We start from the raw sequence: 26,581 nt of genomic DNA on the forward strand, positions 1-26,581 counted from the left end.
ATCCCCGCATCCCTTATATTCTTGGCTCACGGTTGGGTGTGGCTGGCCTAGTTCCCGGGCGAACGAGCGTAAATGAATCTGGTATGCATGAATGCAGGCGCGTTGCTATCACACAACCCGCAGATCGGTTGATCAGTCGGGATGCCCAATTCCTCGATTACTAGATACGGCACTTAGGTTCAGCAGCATGCATTCTGCGTACCCAGATCCGATAGACCATCCATGAACGATACCACCGACGTCAAACCGACTAAGGGAGGGGATATCCAATCTGTTAGGCGCTGCCGAGAGTGGCAGCAATCATATAGGTGATGGCTACAGTGGATGTATGCTCGGACGAGGCGTAGACAGGAGTCCTGTGAGGACGGTACCTTGGCCTCCGCTAGGCTGGCATCGATCTCGCCACATGTTAGTGTTGAGCGCCCGCCAATGGAGTTGGCCTGTCGCCGGCAGCGCATCGGCGGAGCCGAATTGGGAAGGCGCGCACTTTCCCTCGGAGTATAAACCCCCCCTCGCCCCCAGATTTTCTCTGCAGAATCTCCTGCCCCAGGCATCTCCCCAGCGTACCGATTATCCACCCTAAACATCCGCAACAACGCACGAGCAATCGCATTCCGCGTTCGCATTGCTGAACATTCCAACGCTGTCTTGACTAACACCAACATGTGTAGGTGTTGGATCCATCACCTTTTCCAGTTTGTAATTCTTGCTTTTAACTCAACATTATAACCGCCGTCTAGGCTGATTATAGGAATTTCAAGTCTCAGTCATCCCGTGGGGGGGTCTAACCACTGTGTGTCCCAAAGCGCCCACCCACCTTCGCACCTCCACCCAAAAGATACCGAAACAGCCGGGTAAGTGCACGCATGGCGTCATCCCACTCCCTCTTCTGACAAAGGTTGTAACCCCGTGTAAAATGCACCTCAAAGGTTTCATCCCCAGAGCAACCTCGCGAATGAACCCTGGTCACAGCATCTCTCGTAAAAGCCCCACGAGCAATTTGAATACCATAACCATGAAACCCAACAAGAAAGACTTCTTGATCTTCCGACAGACTATCATCCTTCCCCACACCAAGGTTTTGCGCAAGCTGACCGAGCATCACACTGAGAGTCTCCTGCAGAAACTCATCCCATGCTTGGCCAATCCACCACTGCTCCACAAAGCCTAAATTATCACCCGCCTTATCAGCAGGGATGGGAAAAGTCACATACGCCAGTATAAGAGATGATCGGGATACCCCTCCCTCGAGGACCGACAGTCATCTCGCCCTCCGACCTGGCGCTGTACTGTGTACCGCCAATCACGTATCTCAATTTCGAGGCGTGAATCGAGAACCTTTGCGGTCGGTCGCAGGGATTAGGAAAAGGAGATCCAGTCCATCTTGACATCTGGCGAGCTGCTCACAGGACTTCGGGGTCTTGCTTGCGCACGCCGTCCAGGCTCGCGTACACGGTCTTCATCAACATCCGTAGAATCATGCCTTGCGACCGGGTAAATTCCAGGTGGTCGTGTGCAGCCTTGACCTCCCAGTTCTTCAGGGGCAACGTGATACCCGCACTCGGAGTCAGGGCACTCTCGATTCTTCTTTCATCCTGCAGGGAAGAGCGGGATCGGATGGTCGAATGGTAAGAGAAGAATTCGTCGAACAGCATAGACGACGTCAGGTCTTCGTTGGGCCAGCTGTCCAAGCAGTCTTCCTGCGCAATGTTGGTGTGCTTAAAAACCCAGGGAGTCAAGGTTTCTACGTCCCTCTCTGAAGATACACGTCAGTGATGTCTGAATCCATCGCCAGATTGTAGCGCCACCACCCCCTGGAACCCGTGTACCTTCACGTCCGATGTCTACCACTCGAGGAATCAAAGTATCGAGAGAGACGATCCTGGAAAGGATAGTCGCCGACATGCCAGATCCGATGTGCTGGCAACCCAATTCTAATCTGGATGGGAGTAGGAGTCTACCTGGTTGATTGTGTACTGGTGCACCAACAGACGGTCACAGAGCCAAGCATTGGCGCGACCATGTTGACCCACTCCACCGAGAACAAACATGACAAACAACGCGCAAACCGGCTGCTCCTCGCAGCCCGGTTTTGTGTCGGCTTTAGCTCATACTGGTTTGTTGAAATCGAATTTGCGTTCTCTGCTAGTGTTGGGACTCTGGGAGAGGACCGGGATTTAGTTCCTTGGATGTCTCCGTGAAGAAGCGAGATAATGGAAAATAGAATGCAGGGTAGTATTGAGTCCAAGTAACTGTGGGAAGCCCCATGCATCGGCACCGGACCACTTTCGCAGTGTGGATCAAGCGTCCATCCCCGTCTCTTAGGCCCAGCCTCCTGAATTGACTGCCTGCGGTCGCCATGCTCAGGGAAGACTGTACAGTTGCTTTCGAATTTCCTCTTAAGTCGCTCACCTGCTATGAAGACCACGCACTCTGCAGTATTAGAAGGGTAATCAATCTACGTTCTGATCACAGTTAAGTCCAAACTGATGTTCTGCATCGTGCAGGAGGAAGGGCGCCGTCGAACCCTCGCCCATGGCGCCGATGGTACACGGGACTACCTGCACTAGAGGTTCGCCATTTGGGATATTGGTATGACAAGCTCATCCCGGATGTGCGAGCAGCTTCAAGAATAACTCCAATATGTATTTTAACTGCCTCCGGAAGATCTCTACCTTACAAAAGAGCTCTCGGGCGAACGATTTAAACGAAGGTCACGAGAAACTCAATGCGAATCCGAAGAGACGCCTGAAGATGCACTATCATCACTAGCAAGCAAACATCTTCGTCGTGCTAACATTGATTCGACTCCACTCCTTCCCCCTTACCAATGATTCCAAGAACCGACTCGGCCAATACACATGATACAGCACGAAGAACGGCACTGGATCCCAGACCGTGTAGGTCCCATCCCGCCAGTGCACGAGATGCTGCCACAGCGTCTCGAGCCCACTCTTTACCTCTTCTACACTCCCCTCTCCGGACAAAAGAGTGAGGGCTGGAATGAGTAGGAGAGTAACCAGATCATGCCCGATCCAGTAGTAGCTATGCGTGGACTTCGCCGTCACCACCAGGGGCTTACGCAGGCCCAGCTCCGACTCGAAGCAAGACAGGTACGCCTCCGCCATGGCTGCCGTCTCCTGAAAGAGGACCACCGCCGTGTGCGCACGTGGATTACATTCAATCGGGTAGAGTCTTGCATCCTGCCCTTCACCCTCGACCAGGAAATCGAAGCTCAGATGTCCCGTGAATTCCTCGCCGCCCTCCTCGGCGACGCGCTTGGTGAATTCGAGCATCTTCGTGTTCAGGGGCGAGTTCGCAGGAAGAGGGGCATAGTGCATAAGCAGGTCGGAGGAGGGGCAGGAGACGAAGGCCTTGACCTCTCCGCGGACGACGAGGGAGTGTGTGCAGTACTCCGGACCGGTGATGTATTGCTGGAGGATGTAGGGGTTGGACGGGGAGATGGTCAGCGTCGACAGGTAGGAAGCGGTGGCCTTGGGCCCCGCAGACAAGGGGAGCAGCGTCATCATCTGGGCTCTAGCCTTGTCGTCGACCCCGATCGGTTTCAGGATGAATCTCTTGCTCCCTCCTTTGGGCTTCTCGGTACCGTTCCGTGAGGTGGACTGGGTGAGAATGTCCTCGACTTCCGCGGCGGATGTGCAGCGATGAGACTCCGGGACCAGCAGTCCGATGCTCTGGATGTACTCGATGAAGGCGTCCTTCTCGTGCAACTTGTTTACCACGTCACTGTCGAACTGCACCGCGTGAAATTGTTTCCCCCTTTCCTTCTGCGCCGACCGCATGACTTCGCCATCCTCGATCGCGCCGACGACGCTGCTGCAGCTGATCCATAGGTGCACGTTCTCTCTTCTGATCAGATCCAGCAGCGAGTCAACGTATGGCTTCGTGTTCGCGCCCTGTGGTGAGCTGAGACGGTAGAATTGAGCGATCGCTCGAGAAAAGCGGCCTGGCGACGTGAATGGGATGGGTTCCGTGTCGGCGGCGATGATGCGGTGCGGGGTGTGCTTTGCGAGAAGACGGGCGATCGTCAGGCCCTTGGTCATGGATATCCCCGTCACGAGAATGGTTTTGCGGCGGGAGGTCGTGTGTAATTGTGGCCGTGTGGCTTCATCTTTAGAGACGTAAATGTAGAGAAAAGAGGCAAGAGTGATCGTCGCAGAAATCGGGAGGCAGAGAACACTGAGGAGGATGAGGAGGATGTTCTTCGGCTCGTGGCGGTGGACAATCGCGGGCATGGTGGGAAGGTGGCTGGGCAGGTTGGCCGCGTGCGGAAGACGACTCGATGCGAGGGTAGCGGATGGGGTTTCTTCATATACTTTCTTCTACTACCTGGGATACACTCACTAGACCTTGCTACGGAACATACACATAACGTCATCGTGACTCTTATGAATTCGATGGCTCTTCGGTGGCCGCGACCGGTGCAAGGCAGGGTATTTAGGGACCCTGCGGATAATATGTCCGGAAGACACAGAACACACACTGAACATCGCTTTCATTCCTATCGCAGTACGTGAACTATTGCTTTTCTTCGCCTACGCATCGTGTAATCTCCACACCGTCCTACACTGACATCAGTGCATGTTCCTCAATTTAGGAAGAGGCGGTCTTACCGGCACACCAGTGGGCTCAAAACTGTGAACCAACCGGCTCTCGTATACCAGATCCGGATTGCCGGGACTCTGGTTGAACTTCATCTCCCCATACCTCTTCTGATATTGATTCACGGTCTTTCCTGGGAGACTCTCGCGCTTGACCGCCGCTCCCAATTTCCGCCTCTTCTCCTCCACACTGTCCCGGACGTACTCCAGGTACGGTGGATTTCCAGGCTTGATGACATTGTCAGCAGCCAGGACAGAGCCCGGAGTGATCAGCTTCAGCTCCTCGCACAGCTTCAAATCCGTGGTGTACGCCGGCTTGTAGTGATCCAGAAACATCAGATCGATGTGTTTAAGCAGACTCTGGGCGTGCAGGCGCGCAATGGAGGCATCGCTGGAGCCGACGACCACTTTGACCACATCCGAGAGACCAGCCAGATCAACCAGCGACATGATCACCGCCGCAAACTCCGGGTTCATCTCCAGACTGTAGTAGCGTTGGCCGCCGGCTTTCCGCACGGCGTTGCCGAACAGCACGCAGGAGTAGCCAACATAACCACCGAGTTCAACCTGTGCAAGAATCAGTACAATTCACTCTCGCTGCCGGTCGCGCCATCGACATACCATGACTTTAGGCTTGACCTCTGCGATGAGATCGCAAACAATTCGCCCCTTATCCTCTCCCACGTTCATGAGGTACTTCTTCGTGCGCCCATACTCGTCGATCGCCTGGAGCACCTTCTCCGGGGAGCCGCGAATGTTTTCCAGGTCTGGGTGCGAGTACACAAAATGGAGGAGCTCGATCTCGCGACCGTCGTCGAAGAACCCCGTCCCCTCCTCCTGCGGTGCGTATGCTTTGGCCTGGTCGAATTTAGTCATTTTCGCGGTGTCTTGATGGGCCATGATTGTACCCGGTGATCGTGCGCCTATATGGGAAATCTCCCCACAACATCTGGATCCAAGCCGTCGATGGTGTTGTAATCAACGGGATAAATTTAGTGTGCTGTGTACGTTGCACCAAGGAAAAAATTGCCAAGCCAGCCGGATGGGGGCAGGGTCTCAGTCTGCGAACAGGGAAAACCAGGGAACCTCGAGTCATGGACTGTCGCCGGGAGACTGCAAGGGGTAAAAGCCGGACATTCCAGGCCCTCCTCCAGTGGCCGGAATCTGCCCCGGGCGGGGTGAGAGGGGGAGGAGGTGGTAGAAAGCAGGGCGGAGGGGGGAGGGAGGAGGGAGGATCGGCGTGGGCCCCGATCAATCGATCAGCCCTCCCGATCGTGGTTACCAAGTCTTGACGTGGGGAGGATTACATTGACTCTCTTGTCGTCAATGACTCCCGGAAAATATCAAGCTTATCAAGGTTAGATCTACGGGTCCCCCCTGGTGGTGTAACCTTATCGCTGCAGAAGCGGACGCTAAGGCCGGAAGCGGCGCCTACTCTTGCAGCAATTGGCTTAGTGGGCCCGCTTTTCAATGACTATGTCATACATACCTATGAGACTCCAAGCCTGACTTGCTCCGAACAGTCCCATCCCCCGAGTGAACCCGATCGATCGATGCTCCCTCACTGAAGTTAGTGTCTGTTCGAGGTTGGTACGCTCCATTGACGTGATCGTGGTCTGGTCGCAAGCAGAGGGCCAGTCCGAGGGAAACGTGTTCCACCCGGCAACCTGAGTGGCAGGCGAACAATCGTTATATATCCCAGAACCTCCGTGTCAATATTTGGAAATTCATCAACTTCTCTCAACTCCTCTTTCTCGGTTGTGCTTCATTCAACACTGCTGCAACCATGTCAGATCTCAAGGCTACGGTCTCCGAGACCAAGAACGGCTTCCACGTCGAGGGCTATGAGAAGATCGAGTATGATTTTACCTTCCTCGATGGCGTCTTCGATCCCCAGAACACTCAGTTGGCGGGCCTCTATGAGCGCTGGGGTCGTTGCTTGGCCATCATGGACAAGAACATCTACGATCTCTACGGGGAGCAGATGCAGAAGTACTTTGACCACCACGGTCTGGAGCTGAAGATCCACCAGACCATGATTGGAGAGAAGGCCAAGTCATTGGGGACTTTTACTGAGATTGTCGATTCGATGACTGACTTCGGGATCATCCGAAAGGAGCCCGTATTGGTTGTGGTATGTCCGATCCAACAATCTGGACATTTTAACGCAGTTACTCATTGACGATCAATAGGGCGGAGGATTAGTCACCGATGTTGCCGGGTAAGAATCACCACCAACATAAACATGACCTAATGGCTAATGCACCCATACAGATTTGCCTGTGCCGCCTACCGCCGCAACACGAACTACGTCCGCATCCCCACCACGGTGATCGGCCTCATCGATGCCAGCGTCAGCATCAAGGTGGCCGTCAACTACGGCAACTACAAGAACCGGTTGGGCGCCTACCACGCGCCGATGCATACCTTCCTGGACTTCGGGTTCCTGCGCACGCTGCCCGAGGCGCAGGTGCGCAACGGGTTCGCGGAGCTGATCAAGATCTCGAGCTGCGCGCACCTGCGCACGTTCGACCTGCTGGACGAGTTCTGCGAGCGGCTGATCGCGACCAAGTTCGGGCGGTCGCAGGACGAGACGGGCGAGGTGCGCAGGGCCGCCGACGAGATCAACCGCAACGGCATCTTCGAGATGCTGAAGCTCGAGTCGCCCAACCTGCATGAGATCGGGCTGGACCGGGTCATTGCGTACGGGCACACCTGGTCGCCGTTACACGAGGTGAGAATTCCCTTGAAGCCTGGCGAAGCTAGCAGAAAGAGAGTGTTTGACTAACATTGTGCCCTCGCAGCTGGCGCCTCCCGTCCCCCTTCGCCACGGACACGCCATCTCCATCGACATGGCCTACTCGGCCACCTTGGCCAACATCCGGGGTCTGCTCAGCGACGCCGAGCACCGGAGATTGCTGAACCTGTTCTCCCGCGCGGGCCTGTCCATGGACCACGAGCTCTTCAACGAGGAGATCCTCGACAAAGCCACGCAGGCGATCCTCAAGACGCGGGACGGCTTGCTGCGCGCCGCCGTGCCCTGCCCGCTGGGCAGCTGCAAGTTCCTGAACGACGTCACCAACGAGGAGATGTTCGCCGCGCTGCGCCGGCACAAGGAGCTGATGAAGGAGTACCCGCGGCAGGGGGCGGGGATCGAGGCCTACGTCGACGCCAGCGACACGGGCTACACGATCAACAACCAGCCGGTGGATCCGCAGATCCACGCGCAGCAGAAGATGGTCGACGGCGAGAAGAAGACCAACGGTGTCGTCGCCGATGGGAAGAAGACCAATGGCGTGGTCGACGAGAAGAAGAACGTGTTCAGCGACGGCGTGATGAACGGGTTCCGTCAGATCGCGGCCAATGGATACCCCAATGGGCTGCGCAATTAGAGGGGCATTTGGTTTAGAGAAGCCGGAGTTTTGGGAAGCAGGCTGTTTTGTGCATGATAAACATAAACCATTGTAAGGGAAATGGGGTGTTGCTTAATGGAGATGAATTATATAGGTCAAATACGATAAATACCTAATGCATCAGTTTTCTGCTCGGTTGATCAGGATGATTGTAATCAGTTTCTCTGACCCACGGTCCGTACTAGTTTTCCAGCGAAGAAACCCGAGCACGCTATGAGTTCGGTATCATGCAGTTATTGAAGCGCGCCGCACAAGCCCACAGCAAAACCACCGCCCCCCCCCCAAACAAAGCTCCAGCCCACGCACTCCACCACCCCGTTTCCCACCTACTGATACGCCTGAATCGCACCCGCAAACGCCGCGGCAATCTGGTCCAACACCAACGGCGCCAACGCCGCATACGTCGCCGACAGCTTCTCCTGCACGGCCTTGCCCAACTGACTCGACAGGAAGCTCAGCTGCTCGAGATCCCACTCCACCAGAAAGCTCAGCGATGCGACGCCCAGCAGCCCGTCATCGAACTCGGACTTCTTGGCGACCAGGTTGGCGAGCGTGGAGGCGATGGTGGGCTCGAGCGCGACGAACGCCTGCGCCACGCTCAGGGACTCCGCGTCGGAGAAATTGGCCGACCGCTTGGCGGCCACGACCGCCGCCTTCAGGTCGACTTCCAGCTGGATCGTCTCGGCTTGGATGTGCAGCGCGCTGAGCGACCCCTCCAGGCCGCCGGGGTAGGCGCTTACTGTCGTGTTGAGGGTGGTGAGTTGCGTGGAGATGGTGGTTACGGCGGCGAGAACGGAGGAGGAGTCGCGTGTGGTCAGCTGAGGTTGGGGAGAGGCGGGGGTTGCGGTGGCTGGGAGAGGGGGGAGGAGGAGGGTGAGGAGGAGGATGATCGGAATGGTGAGTTTGAGCATGTTGGTTGGTGGTGGTGCTGGCTTCTTGTGGAGGGGTTGGTTGCACTTGAGGTGGGAAGAGGAGAGGATGTGAAGCGTGAAGCGTGAAGCGTGCTTCACACGCACGAGCAGGGCTGTCAAGACCCTTATATCTAGGGCAATGGTGTCATTGTCTAGCTCATCCATTTTACCCCTCTTTTATCGACAGACAGGGATCTTTCAAGGGCTTGCATCCCAGTGCCTCAGCTCGAGCAGAAACCCACCTCGTCGGACATCAATTGCCACTTCACTCACGCAGCACCTTTGCAGAACCAGAACCCTCGTCCTCAACTTCTCGAACGGGTACCTTTCCCGTCATTGCCCATTGCCATTGCCGATCCCAGGTCGCCCCCGCGCAGGGACCCTGATGATTGGCATCCCGCATTGCCGGATCCGGACGAGTTAATATGTGACAGATGTGATAAGATCCCCACCCCGCATGTTGGCCGGGTGGATATAGATTAAAGGCTTGTGCTTGCTTACTTGTGCCTCGGGAAAGCCCTAATGTGGTTGGTGGTCCTGTTGAATGTGCCAGGGGACGATCGCATCATTGCGGGTGGGTTGGAGCATGTGCTTCCGAGGTACAATACAACTGCTCTTCAGCAATCGATCCATTCTTCTACGAAATCTACGGAATACTCCATCGGCTGGATCTGCGCCATAGTAACAGAATAAACCGCGGCACAAGAAGTTCTTAATGAGAGCACGCGGCACCGACTCTATGTCACCGGATGACACAAATAATTATACCCTTGGCAGAATTAGATACCACAACATTGTTATCGCTGTCTTGCCTGATGATGAATACAGAACCGCTCCGCGACCACGGTAGCCACGAATATGCAGAACAGCTTCCCCAATTTTTGAATGGGGTTACTTACTGGTTTGGTATCGGTGGCGGTGTGGAAAGCGAAAGGCATAACATTCTCCTAGGCGATATTGTAGTCAGTGCGACCCGGGAAGGTCAAGGTGGTGTATTCCAATATGAGACAATGCATAATCGGTTCTTCCAGTACACTCAACCCCTCAATCAGTCCCCGACAACTCTCCGCACTGCATTGACGGTACTGCAAGCTCAATGCTAGAAAACTGTAAACCAAATTAAGAGCGCAGTCACAGTTATTTTAAACCGAAACACGGGACTTCAACAAGAGTATAGGCGGCTGCCGGGCAACGCTGATACACTGTTCAGAGCTGAAGTGACCCATCACTCCAAAGGCCGTGCGAGACTGTGCTAACAATCAAGCAAATATCCTCCAACGGCGCGCGTGAACTACGAATGAACCCAACCCAGCGATTCACTATGGGCTCATCACCTCTGCAAATCAAGCAATGGAAAATACTATCCGGTGTTTGAAAATGGAGGCCGCAGGGTTGATGAATCAGTTCCCTTTTGTTGTAATTCGCGGGATATGTAGCCATGCAGAGTCACATAAGAACGAGGAGTGGCAAGGCTTTGCAGCAATCACAGCAGCTGCATATACGAATGATATACTTCGAACCCAGTATTCTAAACCTATTTAGTCTGGATAGCTTACTGCGTTTGTATTATCTGAATATACTTCTATATTTACACTACAGTATTACTGTCTGGTCAGCCTATACCGCGGAGGATGGCTGCGATTTGGTTTCTCTGCGGGTGTAGATGTACTATAGTCTGAATTTGCTGGGAAACAACTGCTATTAGTTTATGCTTTCATAAACTTAATATAACTCAGCCTTGTAAGTAATCTATTTCTATAAAATAACTTGATTACTGTACATGATTTATATCTCACCATAATATCTTTTTTAGTAGATTCACATAGTCTCGATACTACTGTCATTATAGTCATATCCATAGTCTCGATGATACAATAAACTATTATAGAAAATAGAAACTACGGGGTTTTAGCTGGGTGGAAGACTATTAAATTAGCATCAGCAGCAATCCCATCCTCTTTAAGAATCTGGTTCTGAATTTCTTGGGTTTGGGTGTGGGTATCTGGTGAGTAGGATTCTTTAAATGACGAATAATCTCATTAGGCCAAAGCCCATATTGGCATTGCTTGCAAATTACAATTCCACTTCAATGGCTTAGATAGGTAACAGTAATAATAGCATGACTGCCACCAAGGTTGATAAAACGTGGCACTTCGAGGTAATCCTGATTCTGCAGAAGGGGTAGTCTTTGAGTCGACCACCAACGAGAAACTAGAAATCGAAATCCGTGCCTAACAGGAACCAAAAGGAACTTTTCCCAACCTCCGAGCTCATACTTACTAGCTCCAACCCAGCCACCCCCATTGACCCCCAGCAATCCCCCGTTCTGCAAGTTCCGAAAACCAAAACATCCCTCGCCGTCTCTTACGATCCTCCATTTTTGCGCGTCTTCATCATTTCTAGGTCTTAATTTCACATCTCCGTCGTCATTCACAACTGTTAGGGTCTCTTCTTCAGTAATGGAGAGGCGGTAAATCCCCGGTTGTGGTAGCCCTAAATATTTCTTGGATCAGCCTGTGAGCTCAGTAAGCTGCACCTTCACTAATTGAGACCAGCGAATGCTCCATTGCACGTTGTGTACGCTACCTACCAACAACTATCCTTCCAAGTATTTCTTGAATAATCCCTAAGACAGTCTTGTAATTCTCAGTTCTGCCGGGGAATTTGCACATGGTTGAATGATTTCCATCAAGAATAAGAACATCCTCGTTGGGTATATTGAGTCTTGCTGAGCCTTGTGTGACAATCTGTATACTAATGTCAACGAGGATTGCCTTTGGCTCATGTAATTCAACTTCTTGGACTTACTACATCCCGTGAGTAGTCCCCACGATCGTTCTCAATTAGTGTGTAAATACGGATATTTGCCCCGAGAAAAGCGAAAGCGTTTGAAATCTCTTGGAGCACCTGAGATCCTTCTCTTAACTGTTTGATGAGATTGGTATTGGTTCTTCTGCCAAAGGATGCAGCCTGCAGCATGTCTGCACAAATCGAGCCTAATGACGCGACTTCTGATCCTCTGTGTGGTGTCCCAATGAAGAGAATGCCTATAACGCTGTCGAGAAAATCTGCACAAGAAGCCTGCTGACTTCGTCGCTCATTGGCATACATAATTGCCTATAAATGTCAGTAGACATACATATGCTCAAAGTGTATACGGATAGACCTCAGTAGGGCAATCAAGAGACCAGAGAAGAACCGCTCACCTTTTTGACAATGATGCCACCAAGACTGTGGCAAACAAAGATTATTGGGCGACGTTTTTGCTGTTCTGCGTGACGTTCGCGACGTACACGCTGAAGAAGCTGCTCCCCGAAGGTTCTGATGTCGCCAATTGATTTACTTTGTGCTACCGCAGAGTTGTATCCGAATGACAAAATCCTCGCCCCGGGAATGTCGGCAGGCAATAGATCTTTGAGCCAATTGCACGGCGCGCCACTATTAGGTTTTGCTGGTGCCCAAGTCCAGGCGTCTTTGTAATGACCATCAAGTCCGTGAACCGCGATAATATCGACAAAGCTTTCCGCACTCTCAGGTTGAAAGGGGAACAACCCAAACTGTTCCACTATTGGAGTATCACCCATATTTCAAGTCTTATGACGAGATGAGTGGCTCGTAATAGTACTGACACTTATTATTAGAAAGATTGTAGAGACTGCTTGTCGGGGTTGACAGCCCGTCGATTAGGCAAAGAATCAGCGCTGATCTCCATTAGTACTAATGCTTGCCAGAGGCAATATCAATCTGGGCACAGGCGGGTTGTCCCTCATATGTATCTTAAGCAATCAAGATAGTACCACGGCCGAATACCATAAAAAATTCTAAATTGCCCGGTTGGCATAAAAGGATTTTTGCCAATTCACCTAACAAAGGATTATTTTTGATTGATTGGTTGGTTCATCTTGTAATGACCTAGTTATTTTACAACTAGGATCCGCGAAAAGCTTATAGTCACCAACCATGCTACAACAATTTTCATTGAAACTCCTAAAGTCTTCTTGTAGGATTTTTGGTTCGAATCATATACTCTCTGATTATTCTCGTTCTATAACTTTTCTTCAACTCAAATGCCATAATGTGACATCATAATTAGAAAGAGACAAGGACTCTAATCTCTGGGCGGATCATCTTGTATTTTACTCGGTCACTCATTACAAAGAGATCTGGGCTGAACTATAGTATGAGACAAACTTCACTGAACATCGGCCCGTGAAAGCGAATCCGAAAAAGCACCTGTGATCCCATGAGCCGGAAAAGGTCGCGAATTTGAATTATTCGACCAGGTGAGCCACACATGGAACAGTCACTCATCGGACAGATTGTAAGTAGTTCCCAAATTCTCGAGTGCAGTCTGCTATGTCTAGATCTTTAAGTAATATAGCTAGATTAAATCTATTTTTATAGTACTATAGCGACTGACCTCACCCAAAAGCTTCCTATAGTACTTTAAGTGCTCCCGGTCTTCTTGGTTAGGGCCAGGATTGGATCATTCATACCGCCGGGGCCTTCTAGATACTAAGTATCTAATCTAGTCCCCCAATTAGCCATTATCTACTGTCTTGAATTTTGACCAACTGCGTTGTCATACACATGTATACTTTCCAGAGTTCATCAAGCATAGGCTACTCGCTATTCACCTACATTGCAATTTTTGGAATTACTTCTCATTGACATCGGAATCAAACAAAGAGACTTGCCTCGTTGACATCAATCTAAAGTTTGGTATCGTATAGATAGTATGGTTTAGCCTGAATTTGAACACGAGGGCCTGGACCTGTTATACCAAAAGAATGAAGAGTCTAATTTCCTTGAAGGATGTTCCAATTTAGACAAGATTTATCGTGCCACGTAAGGTGAAACTGATCATGTTATTTCTATTTGTCGCAGAGCTTCTGTCATCCGACCATCAAGCGCCCCATCCTACCTATTTTCCGAATTCCTATCATGGAAACAATAGCCTGGACGTCCTGTCATGCGTAACTTTTATCATGTCCAAAATTCAAGCACAGCTTGAGCATGCCCCTAAGTATTCTTGCCCATGGATACAACATAACCCAGCGGTCGTGATAGAATCTCATAGGCGGCGCGTACCCAAGATCATTGAATTACTTTATTTTCTAGGTAAGTGGTTACATGGCTGGTCTTCCTGGAAGAATGAGTATAAATTTGATGACCTGAAGCCTGTTGCACCGACAGTTTTTAACTCCCAATAACTATCCATAGTCATTCAGATCTCATGGAAATGAGAACATGCAGTCACAAAATGTCGACGACTTGGCATGTGTGCCAACCCTCTCTCCGTCACCGTCTACTTTGTCGGCGGCCGCGAAGGTCCGCCCGAAAGGGCCGGAGTGTGGAGCTGCAGGCATAGGACACGCAGGGAGCAACTCCGACCATGTTCAAAATGGCTTGCCAATTCGCCAGGCGGATCCTAGTGCCGATGTTCTGGTGACGGTTCAATCTTTTCAATCTTTTCTTTCCTTCATTGTTGGCATATCGATCTTTGGTGCATCCATTTTTGCCACCATTATCGGCCAATTGCAGGACCCAAGACAACTAAACCCCCATGCGTACTTCTCTATGCAAACAGTGAGAGTTTTTGTGGCCATAGCATGGCTTCTTTTCATCGCTGCACTGGGTGTGGCGGGGTTCTCGTCGAGTGTTCTCATCCTCGAGCAGGAGAGGAATGCCAATTTGACGGGAGATTGGCGCAGAAGATGGAACAAACCTGGTTTAGTTGTCTCACTCATGCTACAAATTCTTGTCATTGGAGCATTCCTCTTTCTATCTCTAGGCCTTGTTGCCTATACTGCAGCTGTGGGGTGGACTGCCGTCGCAACTAGTATTGCGGCGGCGGCTGTTGCGATATTCCTGCTGGTCAAGCAATGCGGGTTAGTGTTACTACAACGTACACAAGGGAACAGACTGACAACACTTTGACAGAGACAAGCTGTGATCTAATTTTCTTTTCTCTTTTTTCACGACTTTCTCAAGAAGCAGTGTGGAATTCCTGTGCAAATATGTGTCAGGCATCTCCAAGGACAAGACTTTCCAAAGCTTTATCCAATGCTGAAAGGTACAACATCGCGTATGATTCAGGGGGTAAGCTTTTCACCACTGGCACAAGGGAAAAGCGGAAACGAAAGAAGAAACAAAAGTTATCATCGCAGTAAGGAACGAGTTTGAAACAACCGGGCTTTGTACATCAGTACCAGGGAGATTTGCACGGCACATGAATAAATTCCGTTCATCCGCGAAGCAAGAAGTTGATTTATCCTCCGAAAAGTAGGCGACGGTTTTTTCAAGGTCTCCAAGTAGGAATGAACCGGGACATGCGTCAGAATGTGTTGCCCATTGCCCAAAAAGTTCATCCGCTGCATTGGCCCAAGCAACTGAACAGGTCCAAGCATCCTGTAGGTACCATTCAACAGCACTGTGAGGATTACCCTCCAAACCTGCTAGGTGTTTCCAGACTAGCATAATGGAAGCTATCCGCCATTTGTCCCAGTGTGATTGTGAAATATTAGAATGAATCCCATGGAGAACAAGGGTCATAACATCCAGGGCCAGGCCATGGTAATCATAAGTCTTCACGACTTGTCGGTGGTAATAGCCCCCGCATGAGCTCATGTCGTATCGTCTCGCTTCGCCTCGCATTCTAACGGAGTTCAAGTCTGTTTCCAGATCCGGTTCCAGAATTTTACCCAGCCACCTCTGGGCAAGATCTGTTTCATTGTTGGATGCATAAATAATTGTCATCAGCAAAGCCACCCTGGCGTGCATCATGACGAGAAAGCATGATTCCAATCCTGGTAGATCGGCCTGTAATGCCTGCTTTTGGTCTTGTAGCACAGTCCAGTAAGTCTTCAGATATTTTAGAAGCTCATCTCTGTCTGAAAGGGACTGGGACAGGGAGCCATAATGGTCTATAATGTAAGACATTATTTCAGGCGGTGCTGTTCGCCAAGTCCAGGATGATTCGTTGCTCACCAAGAGTTTTCGAAAAAGCTCTCGCGCTGTTTCTAGTGAGGTATATAGAAACCGATCCACCATTCCCAGAAGTATGTATGAAGGAGGGTGAGTGATCAAAAGCACGGCATCAATTGGCATATCAAGCTGGGTGTAGGCTGCAAACATATCCATGTTCCAGTCCAACTGCTGATTGAGCGTAATACCATCCCTGCCCACGCAAGCTTCATAGCGCCTTTGGACCCAAAAGATTGCGTTCTTGGTGTAAAAACTTTGCAACCCCACTGTTCTCTCCCTTGATCTCACTGCTGCTCTGGTACAGGTGATTGATGCATTGCAAGAAGGGCTAGTGATGCCAATACCCAACAGGGCACCGGAAGTCCCTGGATGATTCTTTCCCGAGACTTGCTTGCGCGAGTTCAAAAGCCAGCGGTACCATGACTGCGAGAGCTCAGGATTCCACGTCGCCAATGCGAATGCGTAATCCCCGATGATTTGCAGTACACGAGGGTGTTTATGAGGGACTGTACATAGTGCATGACATAGGCTCCATTGGAGCATATAATACCGGGTGACGTCGGATGGCATATGGTCCCGTAGGCGATACAACTTTTCCCAGTCTGGAATTGAAGCGGTTCCTGGAGCAAGTGCTCTGGTCTCTAAAAACCGGAGCGTTTCCTCAGCTCTACCCCATAAGAACAAGCACCACCCGTACAGGGAGTTCGCCGAGGTTTGTATCCACGAAGAAGGCATAGTCACCCGTGAGAGTTCTAGTAACGATTCGGGAGCTGAATTGCATTTTGAATTCGAGGCATGATAGCCGAAAATAAAGCCCACGTGAGGCTCCAGCTGGGAATTCTGTATTTCAGGGGATGTGGAAAGAGAGGTTCTATACAACTTTTCCAGGACCTCATGTGCGAATGCTTCTTTCTTCTTCCCTAGCCGCTCGCGAGCCCATAAGTGGACGAGAGGCACCATGAACATTTGATCGCCATAGCCAGTACGCTTGAGGAAAGAATATGACAGTAATGTCTGTATCGACTCATGTAGGGCATTATCTGTGGAAATTAGCTGCTGTCAGAACTTGTCGGGTGGGACATATGACCTTTCCCAATTGAGAAAGCCTGGAGAATAGCTTTATTCAGGTTTTTGCGGGCGAGAAATCCACATGAGTGCAATATTTCCAGGGCATTGGAATCTTGCCATTCTATGGCCCGGTAGGAGATTTCCCATGTAGTCAAAACCGTGTCATTCCTGTATCCCCAAGCAAGCCGCGCCTCGAGGAATCCAGCCAAGCAGTCCGACTGGGTTTTCCTTCATCAGATCCAGATAGTGCTCAACTGTCTCATTTTTGTTGACTTTCAGGTAAGACCCGGCTTGCGCGATGGCCAATGGAAGGTACCCGAGAAGATTGCTAAGAACCTTCGCAGACTGCACCTCTAAGAAAGCATGAGTATATTGCTCCGTATTAAGTTCATGCATATAGCCTCACCTTCGCTCTTGGGCTTCAGAGCTAAGCCTGATGTCTTCCTTAAGAGGTCGACACACTCGGACTCATCCATCTCCAGCACTTCAACTGATTTCCAGGTGACAGTAAGGTCAGTTCTTGTAGTTGTGATTAGCACCGAGCCCCAGGGTTTCACTGGCAACAACTGGCGAAAGTCATATAATTCAAGATCATTGACGTTGTCGAGTATCACCAGCCAGTTTCTATTCTCGCTATAGGATAACCACTGGCGAAAGGCATCCCTCAGGCGTTCGAATCTGCTCTTTTCGTAGCCGCTGTCGTATCTCCAGTCTTTGTCTCCTGGTAAACTGAGTGCCTCCTTTAGTGTTTGAAAGCGTGGATTATCGGTCTCGAATCCGTTTGTTCTATAATAGCTTGTTATCGACTTCAGGATATCGCGAATGCTATAAAATACTGTCTCTTGAGTCGAGCCATCGATCCAGAACGTAGAGCTAAAATTATGCTCGGTTCGATAGGCAAACTCAAGCGCGATCTGTGTTTTCCCCACGCCTCCTAGATTGAACAGGACTAAGGACTTTTGACCATCACTTGCATCGCTGTGCAGCAATTCAGACATATTTTTAAGAATATACTCCCTTCCAGTGAAGCTAGGATTCCGTATTTGGGGAAGTTCGAGGCCAACTCGGAACTCCATTGGTATTGTACCTATATTAGTCGAGCCTTCTTGGAATCCAAAACTATCACAATGGGCTGATCCCGTTGACGACTTTTTAGACGCTTGGATGGCTGCGTTAACTAGAATCCGGAGTCGTTGACCTATGATCTGCATCTTGGCATTTTCGATCGAGTCATATTTGACAATTGTTAAATGATCGCCATCAAACCGAATAGGTTCCGCGTTGACAGCTCCTGGAACAACTGCGGAGTTCTTTGGAACCATCTATGATGAAGATAGTCAACAACCGTGAATAGATTGAGCTGGAAGTCATACCATTATACGAGGTCCTAGAGAATGAACAGGCGTTGGAAGAGTCTCATAGAAGAATACCGTTTCAAAGTCTCCACTAATCGCGTTGTAGGTATCTTGGAGTTCATCAAGAAATGTTGAAAAACTTCTTATATCGTCTAGTAATTTGTCGTCTGCATGTTTTCCCTCACAAAAAGCCATTATTCTCACTATAATTTTCAGAAGAGATTTTTGGTCAGCGCCTTGATGCGGGGTTCCCATGTACAGAACACCATAGGTGGAATCCTTCACAGCCTTGTGGTGCTCAAGGTGCCCGCTGCGCCCCCTATCGGCGTACGTCAAAGCCTATTATGAATACTATTTAGCTTCAATGGGCGCGAAATGATATTAGAAACAAGAAATGACTCACAGTCTTTATGACAAGACCCCCAAGACTATGCCCAATAAAGATTATTGGTCTATCGGCGGTCTGAATATCAATGCGTTAAATTTGCAGTCAACATGAAGCATCTGGAACTACTACCTCCGTGTCTCTCCTCAAGTCAGATAATCGACTGACTAGACTTCGCCCATGATCTGAGATTCCGGGAGGGGAAACACTTGTGGCTTTAGCGTTTCCTTCATAGCTAAAAGATAGGATTCTTGCGTTCGGAGTGAAACTGGGAAGGAAGTCATATAACCAAAAGGCACCGTTCTGGGCCACCCAACTATTTTTCCAGTGTCCATCCATCCCATGTACAGCGACAATACTAGGAATAATGATTAGGACCGAGTATTGAAAGATATCCCAGGAAGTTTTATACTCACTCTACAGATGCATTGCTGGGGCTTATGAGAGCACATAAGCCAGGTGGCTCGATGCATTCATTCTCTCCATTATATACTCCCTGCTGTGCGTTGCCAACATCCACGCTGTCAGCTCATGGGGGGGAACTTATACTTGGTCTACCTACCCAGAGTCCGCTTAGAATCCCAAAGACGGGAGTCATTGCGAGGTATCAGCTAGGCACAGTAGAAGAACTCCTCTGCGTGTAGACAGCTGCCTGGATTTGCCAGCGAGTTTACGAAAGTAAATAGCCCTTTGGGATTCCCGGATGTATTATATCAGCATTTGATGTAAATTAATTGTGTCTTGAAAAGTCACTTTCACATTAGAAACTTAACAGCAGCTTATATAGGATCCTTATTATCAACTCGGTGTTTGACTGCATAGTGAGGTCATACTCAGTCTTCGGCGATTCTATTTGCGTTTCTCGCTCAATTGCCACTAAGTAAATTGAAAAAGAATTGAACCAGTAACTGATGGTGCAGGTTTTCATCGCCTTTAGACGGTTAGGTAGAGCGATCCGGCGGTCGCCAGGTCAGTGATCCAAAGGTTAAATGTCGTGTAGAATTATTCTCGACTGCTCTTTTTCCCAGAGCTGGTACGGAAGGGTATAAAAGAGGAATTAGATTTTTTGGTGAAATAGTCTGTATTTCCTATGAACAAATAAACTCCTAGATCCAAATTATCTGAGTCGACAGTAAACATGTTCTTAACAGACTCTTGGCCGCTACACCCTAGCAGGGTAGAACACCCATCGGTCGCGTTACGGGACTTGCGGAAGGAAAATTATTGTTAGCAGGTTGGACCACTCATCCTTAGATTCACAGGTGATTTAGATTTAATTTTATGACCGAAATCATAAGTGGCGGAGTGGTATCCTTATATCTAGAACAAAGAAGTGCGGGGACAAGGTTTCTGCCCAATTTTGAGGATCTGCATCTGGAATTCGCATCCAATGTTGAGACTACTTACAGATCGGTCTAGACTTAATGATATTTTCGCCGGCAGTGATTTTGTGTCATCAAGCCGATAAAGGCAAGTTCAGCAACTCAAAAAGAAAAAAAAAAAAAAAAAAAAAAAAGACAAAGCTTCGGTCGGTCAGTACATATCCTATCAAGTAATGCTGAATATAAGCACGTGATGGGATAGTAGGCTTCAGTATACGCATATCAAGCTCGTCTGGTAGAAGAAAATCCATTTTGTGAAGGAACAAATTGGACTTTTCTATAGGATGGTTATACAGAGCTTCTACCCTCACTGGTGTGATCTTTTCAGGGGCCAACTGCTTAGATTTAGAGGGCCTCAACACTGCCGAAGAATTAAACATTGGACCTCAATTGAAAGATTGCTTATTTACTGCAACCAGCAGCTTGGACTATTTAGAAAGCGGTAAACTTTCCATCATTCAGAATATTGTGGATCAGATCCAGTGCTGGTTCAGCTAGATTAAGTACCATCTTTGTTGTGTAACTGCTACCACTGGTCGAACAAACAGCAGAACTTATGTCACTTATATCTGCAGATTGATTCCGTACACCTTGCCTGATTAGACTTCTCGGTCTTGATCAAGTCTGGGTTTTTTAAGGCTGAATTCCATGATGGAAGCTGATATGCGTCCATTATGCGGAGCAAATTGTGGTCCTAGTCAGCCTATGCTGCTCGAGCGAGGACCGTACAAATTATCTGTCTGCTGTATTCCATGGCCAAGATACGCATTTTATGTTGTGATTCATCAAGTTGCGCTTGGGCAAGCGACTCCATCTTCCTCATCACATTGAAATCTAGTTCTATTTTCTTTTTGTCTACCCGTGGCCTCGGATTCCCAAATCCAGCGTTCCCCTCCAAAACCATATGACCTAGAATCTTCGCCCCAGGTATTGAAATCTTTCTTCCATGAATCGGTGAGCATACCACCGAGCCAGTGCATCCGCATCCCTCACTGCTCCAAGGGAAACCCATAGCCGACCAAAAACGCCGGCTCATCGATGCTATGGTGCTGGTAGCTGCACTCGATCGTCAGCCAACATCTCGATCACACCACCTCATCAACACATACCTAAGCACCCCAACCGCACCCGGCTCCAACATCATAGACAAAGGAAACTCCATGGGATAACCCAACCAGCGCTTCGTGAACGCGCGCAGCGTATGCCCATGGGCAATAAGCACCACATCGGCAGGCTGCTCGCCATGCATATTCCCACGGTGCAGCTCACGGATCTCCGCAATCAGACTATCGATTCGAGCCGTCACATCCTCTGGCGACCTGCACGCACTGCGTTAGCACCCCATCCCTTTTCCCCCTCTCCCCAGACTAAAAACATAAGGAAGGAAAACATACTCGCCCCCCTCACACCCATCGCGCCAGATATCCCACTCCCGCTCCCCATCCAACCCATGCTCCTTGCGCAGGGCCCGGATCTCCTTCGTCAACAACCCCTCATACAGCCCATACCCCCACTCGGCCAACCGCTCGTCGTTCTCCTGCACCTTCCCGGCGGCCCGCAGCGCCTGCCTGTCGGCCTCGGGGAACGCCAGCTCGAAGGTGTGCACCGCCCGCCGCCGGGGGCTGACGAACACCCGCGCCAGCTTACGGCCCGGGTCCACCAGCTTGCCCGCGCCCACGAGGATCTTGCCCGACGCGGTCACCTGCTTGATCCCGTCGGCGGTCAGCTCGATCTCGCTGGTGCCGGTGTAGCGGCCGCTTTTGGACCATTCGGTTTCGCCTGGTTTTGTTAGTTTGTCGTGCCGTTGGTTGGGAGTAGGGGGGGAGGTGGAGGGGGCCGGGGGGGGGGGAGCTTATGCCCAGCGGGGCGATGAACTTACCGTGGCGGTAGAGGAAGACCCGCGGGGTACCTGCGTCCTTGTCGGGCATCTTGTCTGGAGCGGAGAGGGGTCTAGTCTAGATATCTAGATGGATGGATGTGGTGGTTCAGCTGAGGCTCAATGGGTTACGATGTCAAAACCTGGGTTGGTTTTCGGACGGGCGAGATTGGTTGACGCCATTGTTGGGCTTGTGGGGGCGCAAGGGCTTTATGTAATCCATGATCATGGATCCGACTGGAGTTCGAGGTTGAGTGGGGTTCACCGGAGGTTGTTTGTGTACTAGCTTACTCTGGGGATCATGGTGGGCAGGATGCATTGTGGTTTGTGAAATCGATTGACAGGATGTATTTCGGGGCTGAAGTATAGATAAGGTACAGTCGTAAAAACTCCGAATTTGGGATCTCTGCATGTTGTTCATGCCAAAATCATGCAATGGAATTTTCCACAAAAGTGGGGGCAGGAGGGTGCAAACTAGACAAACAGGGGATTCGGATGACAGCAATGAGGCAGCCAAGAAGGGATCATCACTAGATGCATCTTCGGAGCAAACCCTCTGCTACTGCCTTTCTCATTTCGGCATGGTTACTCCGAAGAATCTGGACCAGGATAGACTCAATATTCTGTAGAATAGGCCCCTGGCTCTGTGTGAGCACTTCTGTCGCCAAAAGCCTTACTTGTACACGGTTGGATTGCTCAAGCAACCGAACTGTGGATCTGAGGGCCTCTACAGGTAGTGCCCTGTTGCCTGACTGTAGTGCCTCGAGGACTAGTTCATGGTACTGTTCATGCTCAGGGTTGAGGAGTGCTACTATCACGCGGGCTGGGCATTCTGGGTCAAAAATAAGCAGAGGGACCAAGTGAGATTTGCAGTTGAGTAATTCCCATTGCAGTAGCTTATCTTCGAATTGGGATATTATCGCTGGGATGGCAGAATCGCTGCTGCCCACAGCTAGCTCACTGAGGCAATGCGTTATAAGCCTCTGGTGCGCTGCTCCGACCAAGTCGCGTGGTTCAGCTTCGAATTGTTGAAAGATCCCTCTGACCAACTCCCCATTCGACGCCTTGGGCTGCCAACAGTCCTGCAACAGACCCACAACGAAGCGCCAGAATATATTATAGTGTGCATTATACTTTTCTGTCTGCAGAAAGAGGCGAGGTGGTATTGTTGGAGGGTCCTTCCTTGTCAGACAGTTACAAGGAAGAGGCTTGTCGCGTGTCCAGTGCCTGACAAAATAACGTGCCGCGAAGTACTCTTGGAAGGTCAGATGCAGAAAGTTGTAAGCTGTGTCGGCTATTGTGAGCATTGTCTTCCGATGTGCGCAAGAATGATACTTTGCGGCGTACACGTTCGCTCATACGTGGGAGCTCTTCCTCATGCTGTTTTAATAGTCTGCATATAGATGCTCGGTCTTCTTTTTGAAATTCAATGGTATCATTAGCAAGTCCATGAAATGCAAGGCCCTCGATGAGGTTAATTTCCTTCGCAACGTAATTTTCAATGTCGAGCTGGTGGATGTCTTCTACTGCCCCTTCCGTGAGCCGGTGCCCTTGATCGTCTCGGATACCTAGCTGTAGGATATCCTTTCTCCAGATCTTTGAGACGATTGATTGATAGAGACTGGTCATTGTCTGCGGTCTGTCGCCCCAAATATTTCGCTCCCAGCTGTAGCACAATGCGTCTAGCTGGATCGGAATTCGGACGAGGCTTTGCAGCAGAGCGTGATCCTGTAGAAATGACTCAATCTCTCTTGAAACGCCGATGTCCGGCACTATCTCTGTGTTGCGAATGTATTCCTTCACCTGCTTGGAGCGGAATCCAATAGCCTCCAGCTCCAGATCAACGGCCCCGATATCAATATGATCAGACGGGCGAGGTCTCGTCGTAATGATGACTTGTGGCTGCTCTAAAAGATGGGACACAAACTCGTGCATCGGCGTGCCCATGTCCCATTCCCGCGAGACCTCGTCGAGGCCATCCAGGATGAAAAGCACCCATTCACAGACGCAAGGTTCATTGACAGTCAGCCATAACGCGTGAGCCTGTGCTTTGCCATCAGGCTGCTGTGAGAAGTATTCCTCGTAGAACATGTTTTCCGTATTATATGCAGTCATCGTTTGTGATTTTCGTCTCAGGTTCCGCGAAGGAACCCAGAAGACCCAATCGAAAAGGTCCTTCCACAGGTGATGGTGAATGAGTTCGAAAATAATCTTTTTGCAGAGCGTCGATTTCCCTACCCCAGCCCGTCCTTCGGTCAGAATGCGTTTCGGCTTCGGAGGTGTCTCGAACGGTCGTTCGGGCCGGGACCGTGGCTCTAAAAGTGCCAGTAAGGTGATCACTTCCTCCTGGTCATCTTCTTGCACTTTGAGGCGTGACTGAGTGAGAAGAAATTCTGACGCTTGCTGACGTGTTGTGAGCGCTTCACCACTGCCAGGTTGATGAAACAGTGGCTCATTGGGAGTGGCTGGCCGGAAATGTGTTGAATCGCAAGGCGCCTTCCTTCAGTGTAGAAGGCTTCTAGGGCAGCGGCCACCGGAGATAATTGAACGGTAGCTGCGAAATCTCTAATCAGCAATCCTGTGACGTGACCATGGACATACGTATGCTTCACTTACTCTTTGATGCTTCGAGATACGATAGTAGCTCCTTGGCGACGGCGGCAGCAGCGGCGACGGCATAAGGATGCCATACATCGTTCTTGTGCGAGTCTGCATAATCAGAAACCCCGCGAATGACAATGCACCGGAATTCATTCATGAGTCCTGCTGCCTCCATTTCAAAGCAGATGGCGCTGATCATGTCCCGCTCCCTCGCATTTTTCATGACGCGGTCGCCTGATGCAATGACTCCGTAGTGGATGACGGGCTGTTTTGGATCGCTGCGTTCGGGTCGGAGAATCTCATTTTGTCTATCGCAAGACTGGCAAGTGGGTTTGTTGAATTGATGGTCGTACTCAGACTTGAACAGAACATCTAGGTCAGACGACGGTCGCTTGTACTTGAAAGTGCGGGATACCGCTCCAGAATGTCCCCAATATGTTTAGAAACTAGGTTGGACCGCACAAGATGATCCGACCGCATTTGCGGGACGGTCGCTAGCCACTCGTTGGGAGGAGGGCATAAGAAACCTTTGCGTTGAAACCCGGTCGTAGTCTGCTTTCCCAAGTCGTATTGCACAACACCACCCTGCGTGTCGGATGGGACGCTGACCACCACGTCTCCCAGGCGAACATCGACAGTAGAACTAGGTACGCCGCCTCCAATGCCCACGAGCAGTCGCAGCTCTACCGACTGGAAGGTGCGTGCTAGATCTCGTGCGACGATTGCGGCCGAGATGATGCCTTGGTAGCCGGCAGGCAAGGATGTGATAGCCACATTATGCTGGCTCAGTTGTCCAAGGACGTAGCGGTTTGGGTCACCTTTCGTCGCCGGAAGCTGCTCGTGTTCTTCGTCGAGCATGTACCTCACTGCGCTGAGCTCAACTTCCAGCGGAGCGAGGAGCGCGACTGTATATGCATTATGTGATAGGCGTTTCTTCCTGGGTTCCATCCTGCTCTCACAAGATGATGACGATGAGGTGGAGGAGGGGGAATTTAGTCAGACTTTGCGAACCACCGAAGGGTTCAAGATGGCAGATTAGGTTGAAGTTCGAAAGGGAAGGCGCATTGGGCAGCATTCACGCCGCGGATCTGCAGCCCTTATGCAGCATAGCCCCCCGCATTCGTATAATTACTGCATGTGCTGTACAGTACTTTTGTCCAGTCTGACGTCTCTGTCAGACATAGCCAGGAGAACGAGATCCGGATGGCTGGTGTCGACGCGGGGCAAAGATCTTGGAGATGCCACCCGAGGAGTTGTCCTTGTTCTCGTGATACGTGAGATGTGAATTGATGAATCGAGTTGCTTCGCATTCACACAGCCACGCTGTAAGTCATCCCTCGAAACATATTCGAATGACCAACTCGCTAGTGGCGTGTCAACCATGTAAAAAGCGGACGCCAGATACTTCTTTGACCCATAGTCCTTCAGGCTGCGTGTTGTACTATCATCTCCGACACATACGAATGCTTCTTCGCAACAGGCAGTAGATGTCACATCGCGAGGATCCTTTCTGATGGGCCACAATCGTAGGCGCTTGGAAGATTACTGGCCAGCCCAAACAGAGCCTAGTTCCGGCGAAGCAGTTCCTTGTTAGGGGCAGATCTGAGCGACGATGGTTGCCTTCTAACTGAGGTTCTGTATGCCATCAGCCCTCGCGATCGGTACTGACCTATCGGGGGTCGAGGAGGAGTTTTAATATGAGATGAGTGCGGGGGAGAGAACTTCCAAAGAAATCATCTTCTTTTCGATTGGCAGTCCTACCGTCGAAGCCTTCAAGCCACGCGTGGAGGCTAGAATATGCCAGGAAGATAAATTTGGACATCGGCGGACAAGCGCGAGTCGGGTCCCCGGATTAGCCGACTCCTTTTCCGTGTTCGCGCTGTCACTGCAGTCAGTCCCTGCGCCTTGCACATTTCCTTGAATGGCGACTTCGTATTCATTCCCCCTGTAAATATATTTTCTGGATCAACGAATGATTGTC

At 50.4% G+C, this 26,581-nt stretch overlaps 11 protein-coding genes across 11 annotated transcripts; 3 read left to right on the top strand and 8 right to left on the bottom strand.

Annotated features, from left to right (window-relative positions):
- Window positions 1-22: 22 nt before the first annotated feature.
- On the bottom strand, window positions 23-790 carry BO72DRAFT_208103 (uncharacterized protein). The gene has a single exon (XM_040939638.1). It carries the CDS (start codon window positions 663-665, stop codon window positions 180-182), a length of 486 nt encoding a protein of 161 aa, XP_040805458.1. The 5' UTR covers window positions 666-790; the 3' UTR covers window positions 23-179.
- Window positions 767-1,905, bottom strand: BO72DRAFT_474623 (uncharacterized protein; the record flags this gene model as incomplete). Its single annotated transcript, XM_040947278.1, has 4 exons — window positions 767-1,153; window positions 1,215-1,338; window positions 1,408-1,756; window positions 1,830-1,905. 4 exons carry the CDS (start codon window positions 1,903-1,905, stop codon window positions 785-787), a joined length of 918 nt encoding a protein of 305 aa, XP_040805459.1. The 3' UTR covers window positions 767-784.
- Window positions 1,906-2,768: 863 nt separating this feature from the next.
- Window positions 2,769-5,522, bottom strand: BO72DRAFT_368772 (uncharacterized protein; the record flags this gene model as incomplete). Its single annotated transcript, XM_040940892.1, has 3 exons — window positions 2,769-4,343; window positions 4,635-5,189; window positions 5,244-5,522. 3 exons carry the CDS (start codon window positions 5,520-5,522, stop codon window positions 2,769-2,771), a joined length of 2,409 nt encoding a protein of 802 aa, XP_040805460.1.
- Window positions 5,523-6,320: 798 nt separating this feature from the next.
- Window positions 6,321-8,170, top strand: BO72DRAFT_474625 (sedoheptulose 7-phosphate cyclase). Its single transcript, XM_040947279.1, has 4 exons — window positions 6,321-6,756; window positions 6,815-6,843; window positions 6,897-7,356; window positions 7,427-8,170. Exons 1-4 carry the CDS (start codon window positions 6,409-6,411, stop codon window positions 8,012-8,014), a joined length of 1,425 nt encoding a protein of 474 aa, XP_040805461.1. The 5' UTR covers window positions 6,321-6,408; the 3' UTR covers window positions 8,015-8,170.
- A 191-nt stretch (window positions 8,171-8,361) lies between these two features.
- Window positions 8,362-8,946, bottom strand: BO72DRAFT_483125 (cell wall mannoprotein 1 family protein; the record flags this gene model as incomplete). Its single annotated transcript, XM_040947773.1, has 1 exon — window positions 8,362-8,946. The coding sequence occupies one exon, from the start codon at window positions 8,944-8,946 to the stop codon at window positions 8,362-8,364; it is 585 nt and encodes a 194-aa protein (XP_040805462.1).
- Window positions 8,947-9,685: 739 nt separating this feature from the next.
- On the top strand, window positions 9,686-10,488 carry BO72DRAFT_465357 (uncharacterized protein; the record flags this gene model as incomplete). The annotated part of the gene is made up of 4 exons (XM_040946707.1): window positions 9,686-9,792; window positions 9,875-10,028; window positions 10,071-10,185; window positions 10,259-10,488. 4 exons carry the CDS (start codon window positions 9,686-9,688, stop codon window positions 10,486-10,488), a joined length of 606 nt encoding a protein of 201 aa, XP_040805463.1.
- A 3,708-nt stretch (window positions 10,489-14,196) lies between these two features.
- On the top strand, window positions 14,197-14,902 carry BO72DRAFT_492282 (uncharacterized protein; the record flags this gene model as incomplete). The annotated part of the gene is made up of 2 exons (XM_040948277.1): window positions 14,197-14,837; window positions 14,890-14,902. The coding sequence occupies 2 exons, from the start codon at window positions 14,197-14,199 to the stop codon at window positions 14,900-14,902; spliced, it is 654 nt and encodes a 217-aa protein (XP_040805464.1).
- Window positions 14,903-17,163: 2,261 nt separating this feature from the next.
- Window positions 17,164-17,999, bottom strand: BO72DRAFT_492283 (uncharacterized protein; the record flags this gene model as incomplete). The annotated part of the gene is made up of 2 exons (XM_040948278.1): window positions 17,164-17,354; window positions 17,408-17,999. 2 exons carry the CDS (start codon window positions 17,997-17,999, stop codon window positions 17,164-17,166), a joined length of 783 nt encoding a protein of 260 aa, XP_040805465.1.
- A 2,932-nt stretch (window positions 18,000-20,931) lies between these two features.
- On the bottom strand, window positions 20,932-22,387 carry BO72DRAFT_420986 (histidine phosphatase family protein). Its single transcript, XM_040942746.1, has 4 exons — window positions 22,003-22,387; window positions 21,518-21,902; window positions 21,233-21,442; window positions 20,932-21,179 (listed from the first exon to the last, which is right to left on the bottom strand). Exons 1-4 carry the CDS (start codon window positions 22,049-22,051, stop codon window positions 21,113-21,115), a joined length of 711 nt encoding a protein of 236 aa, XP_040805466.1. The 5' UTR covers window positions 22,052-22,387; the 3' UTR covers window positions 20,932-21,112.
- An 806-nt stretch (window positions 22,388-23,193) lies between these two features.
- BO72DRAFT_492285 (uncharacterized protein) lies at window positions 23,194-24,823 on the bottom strand (the record flags this gene model as incomplete). The annotated part of the gene is made up of 3 exons (XM_040948279.1): window positions 23,194-24,314; window positions 24,398-24,553; window positions 24,616-24,823. 3 exons carry the CDS (start codon window positions 24,821-24,823, stop codon window positions 23,194-23,196), a joined length of 1,485 nt encoding a protein of 494 aa, XP_040805467.1.
- A 149-nt stretch (window positions 24,824-24,972) lies between these two features.
- On the bottom strand, window positions 24,973-25,548 carry BO72DRAFT_492286 (uncharacterized protein; the record flags this gene model as incomplete). Its single annotated transcript, XM_040948280.1, has 1 exon — window positions 24,973-25,548. The coding sequence occupies one exon, from the start codon at window positions 25,546-25,548 to the stop codon at window positions 24,973-24,975; it is 576 nt and encodes a 191-aa protein (XP_040805468.1).
- Window positions 25,549-26,581: the final 1,033 nt, after the last annotated feature.

This window comes from Aspergillus fijiensis (assembly GCF_003184825.1).
Source record: "Aspergillus fijiensis CBS 313.89 unplaced genomic scaffold BO72scaffold_5, whole genome shotgun sequence".
NCBI classification, from domain to species: Eukaryota; Fungi; Ascomycota; class Eurotiomycetes; order Eurotiales; family Aspergillaceae; genus Aspergillus; species Aspergillus fijiensis.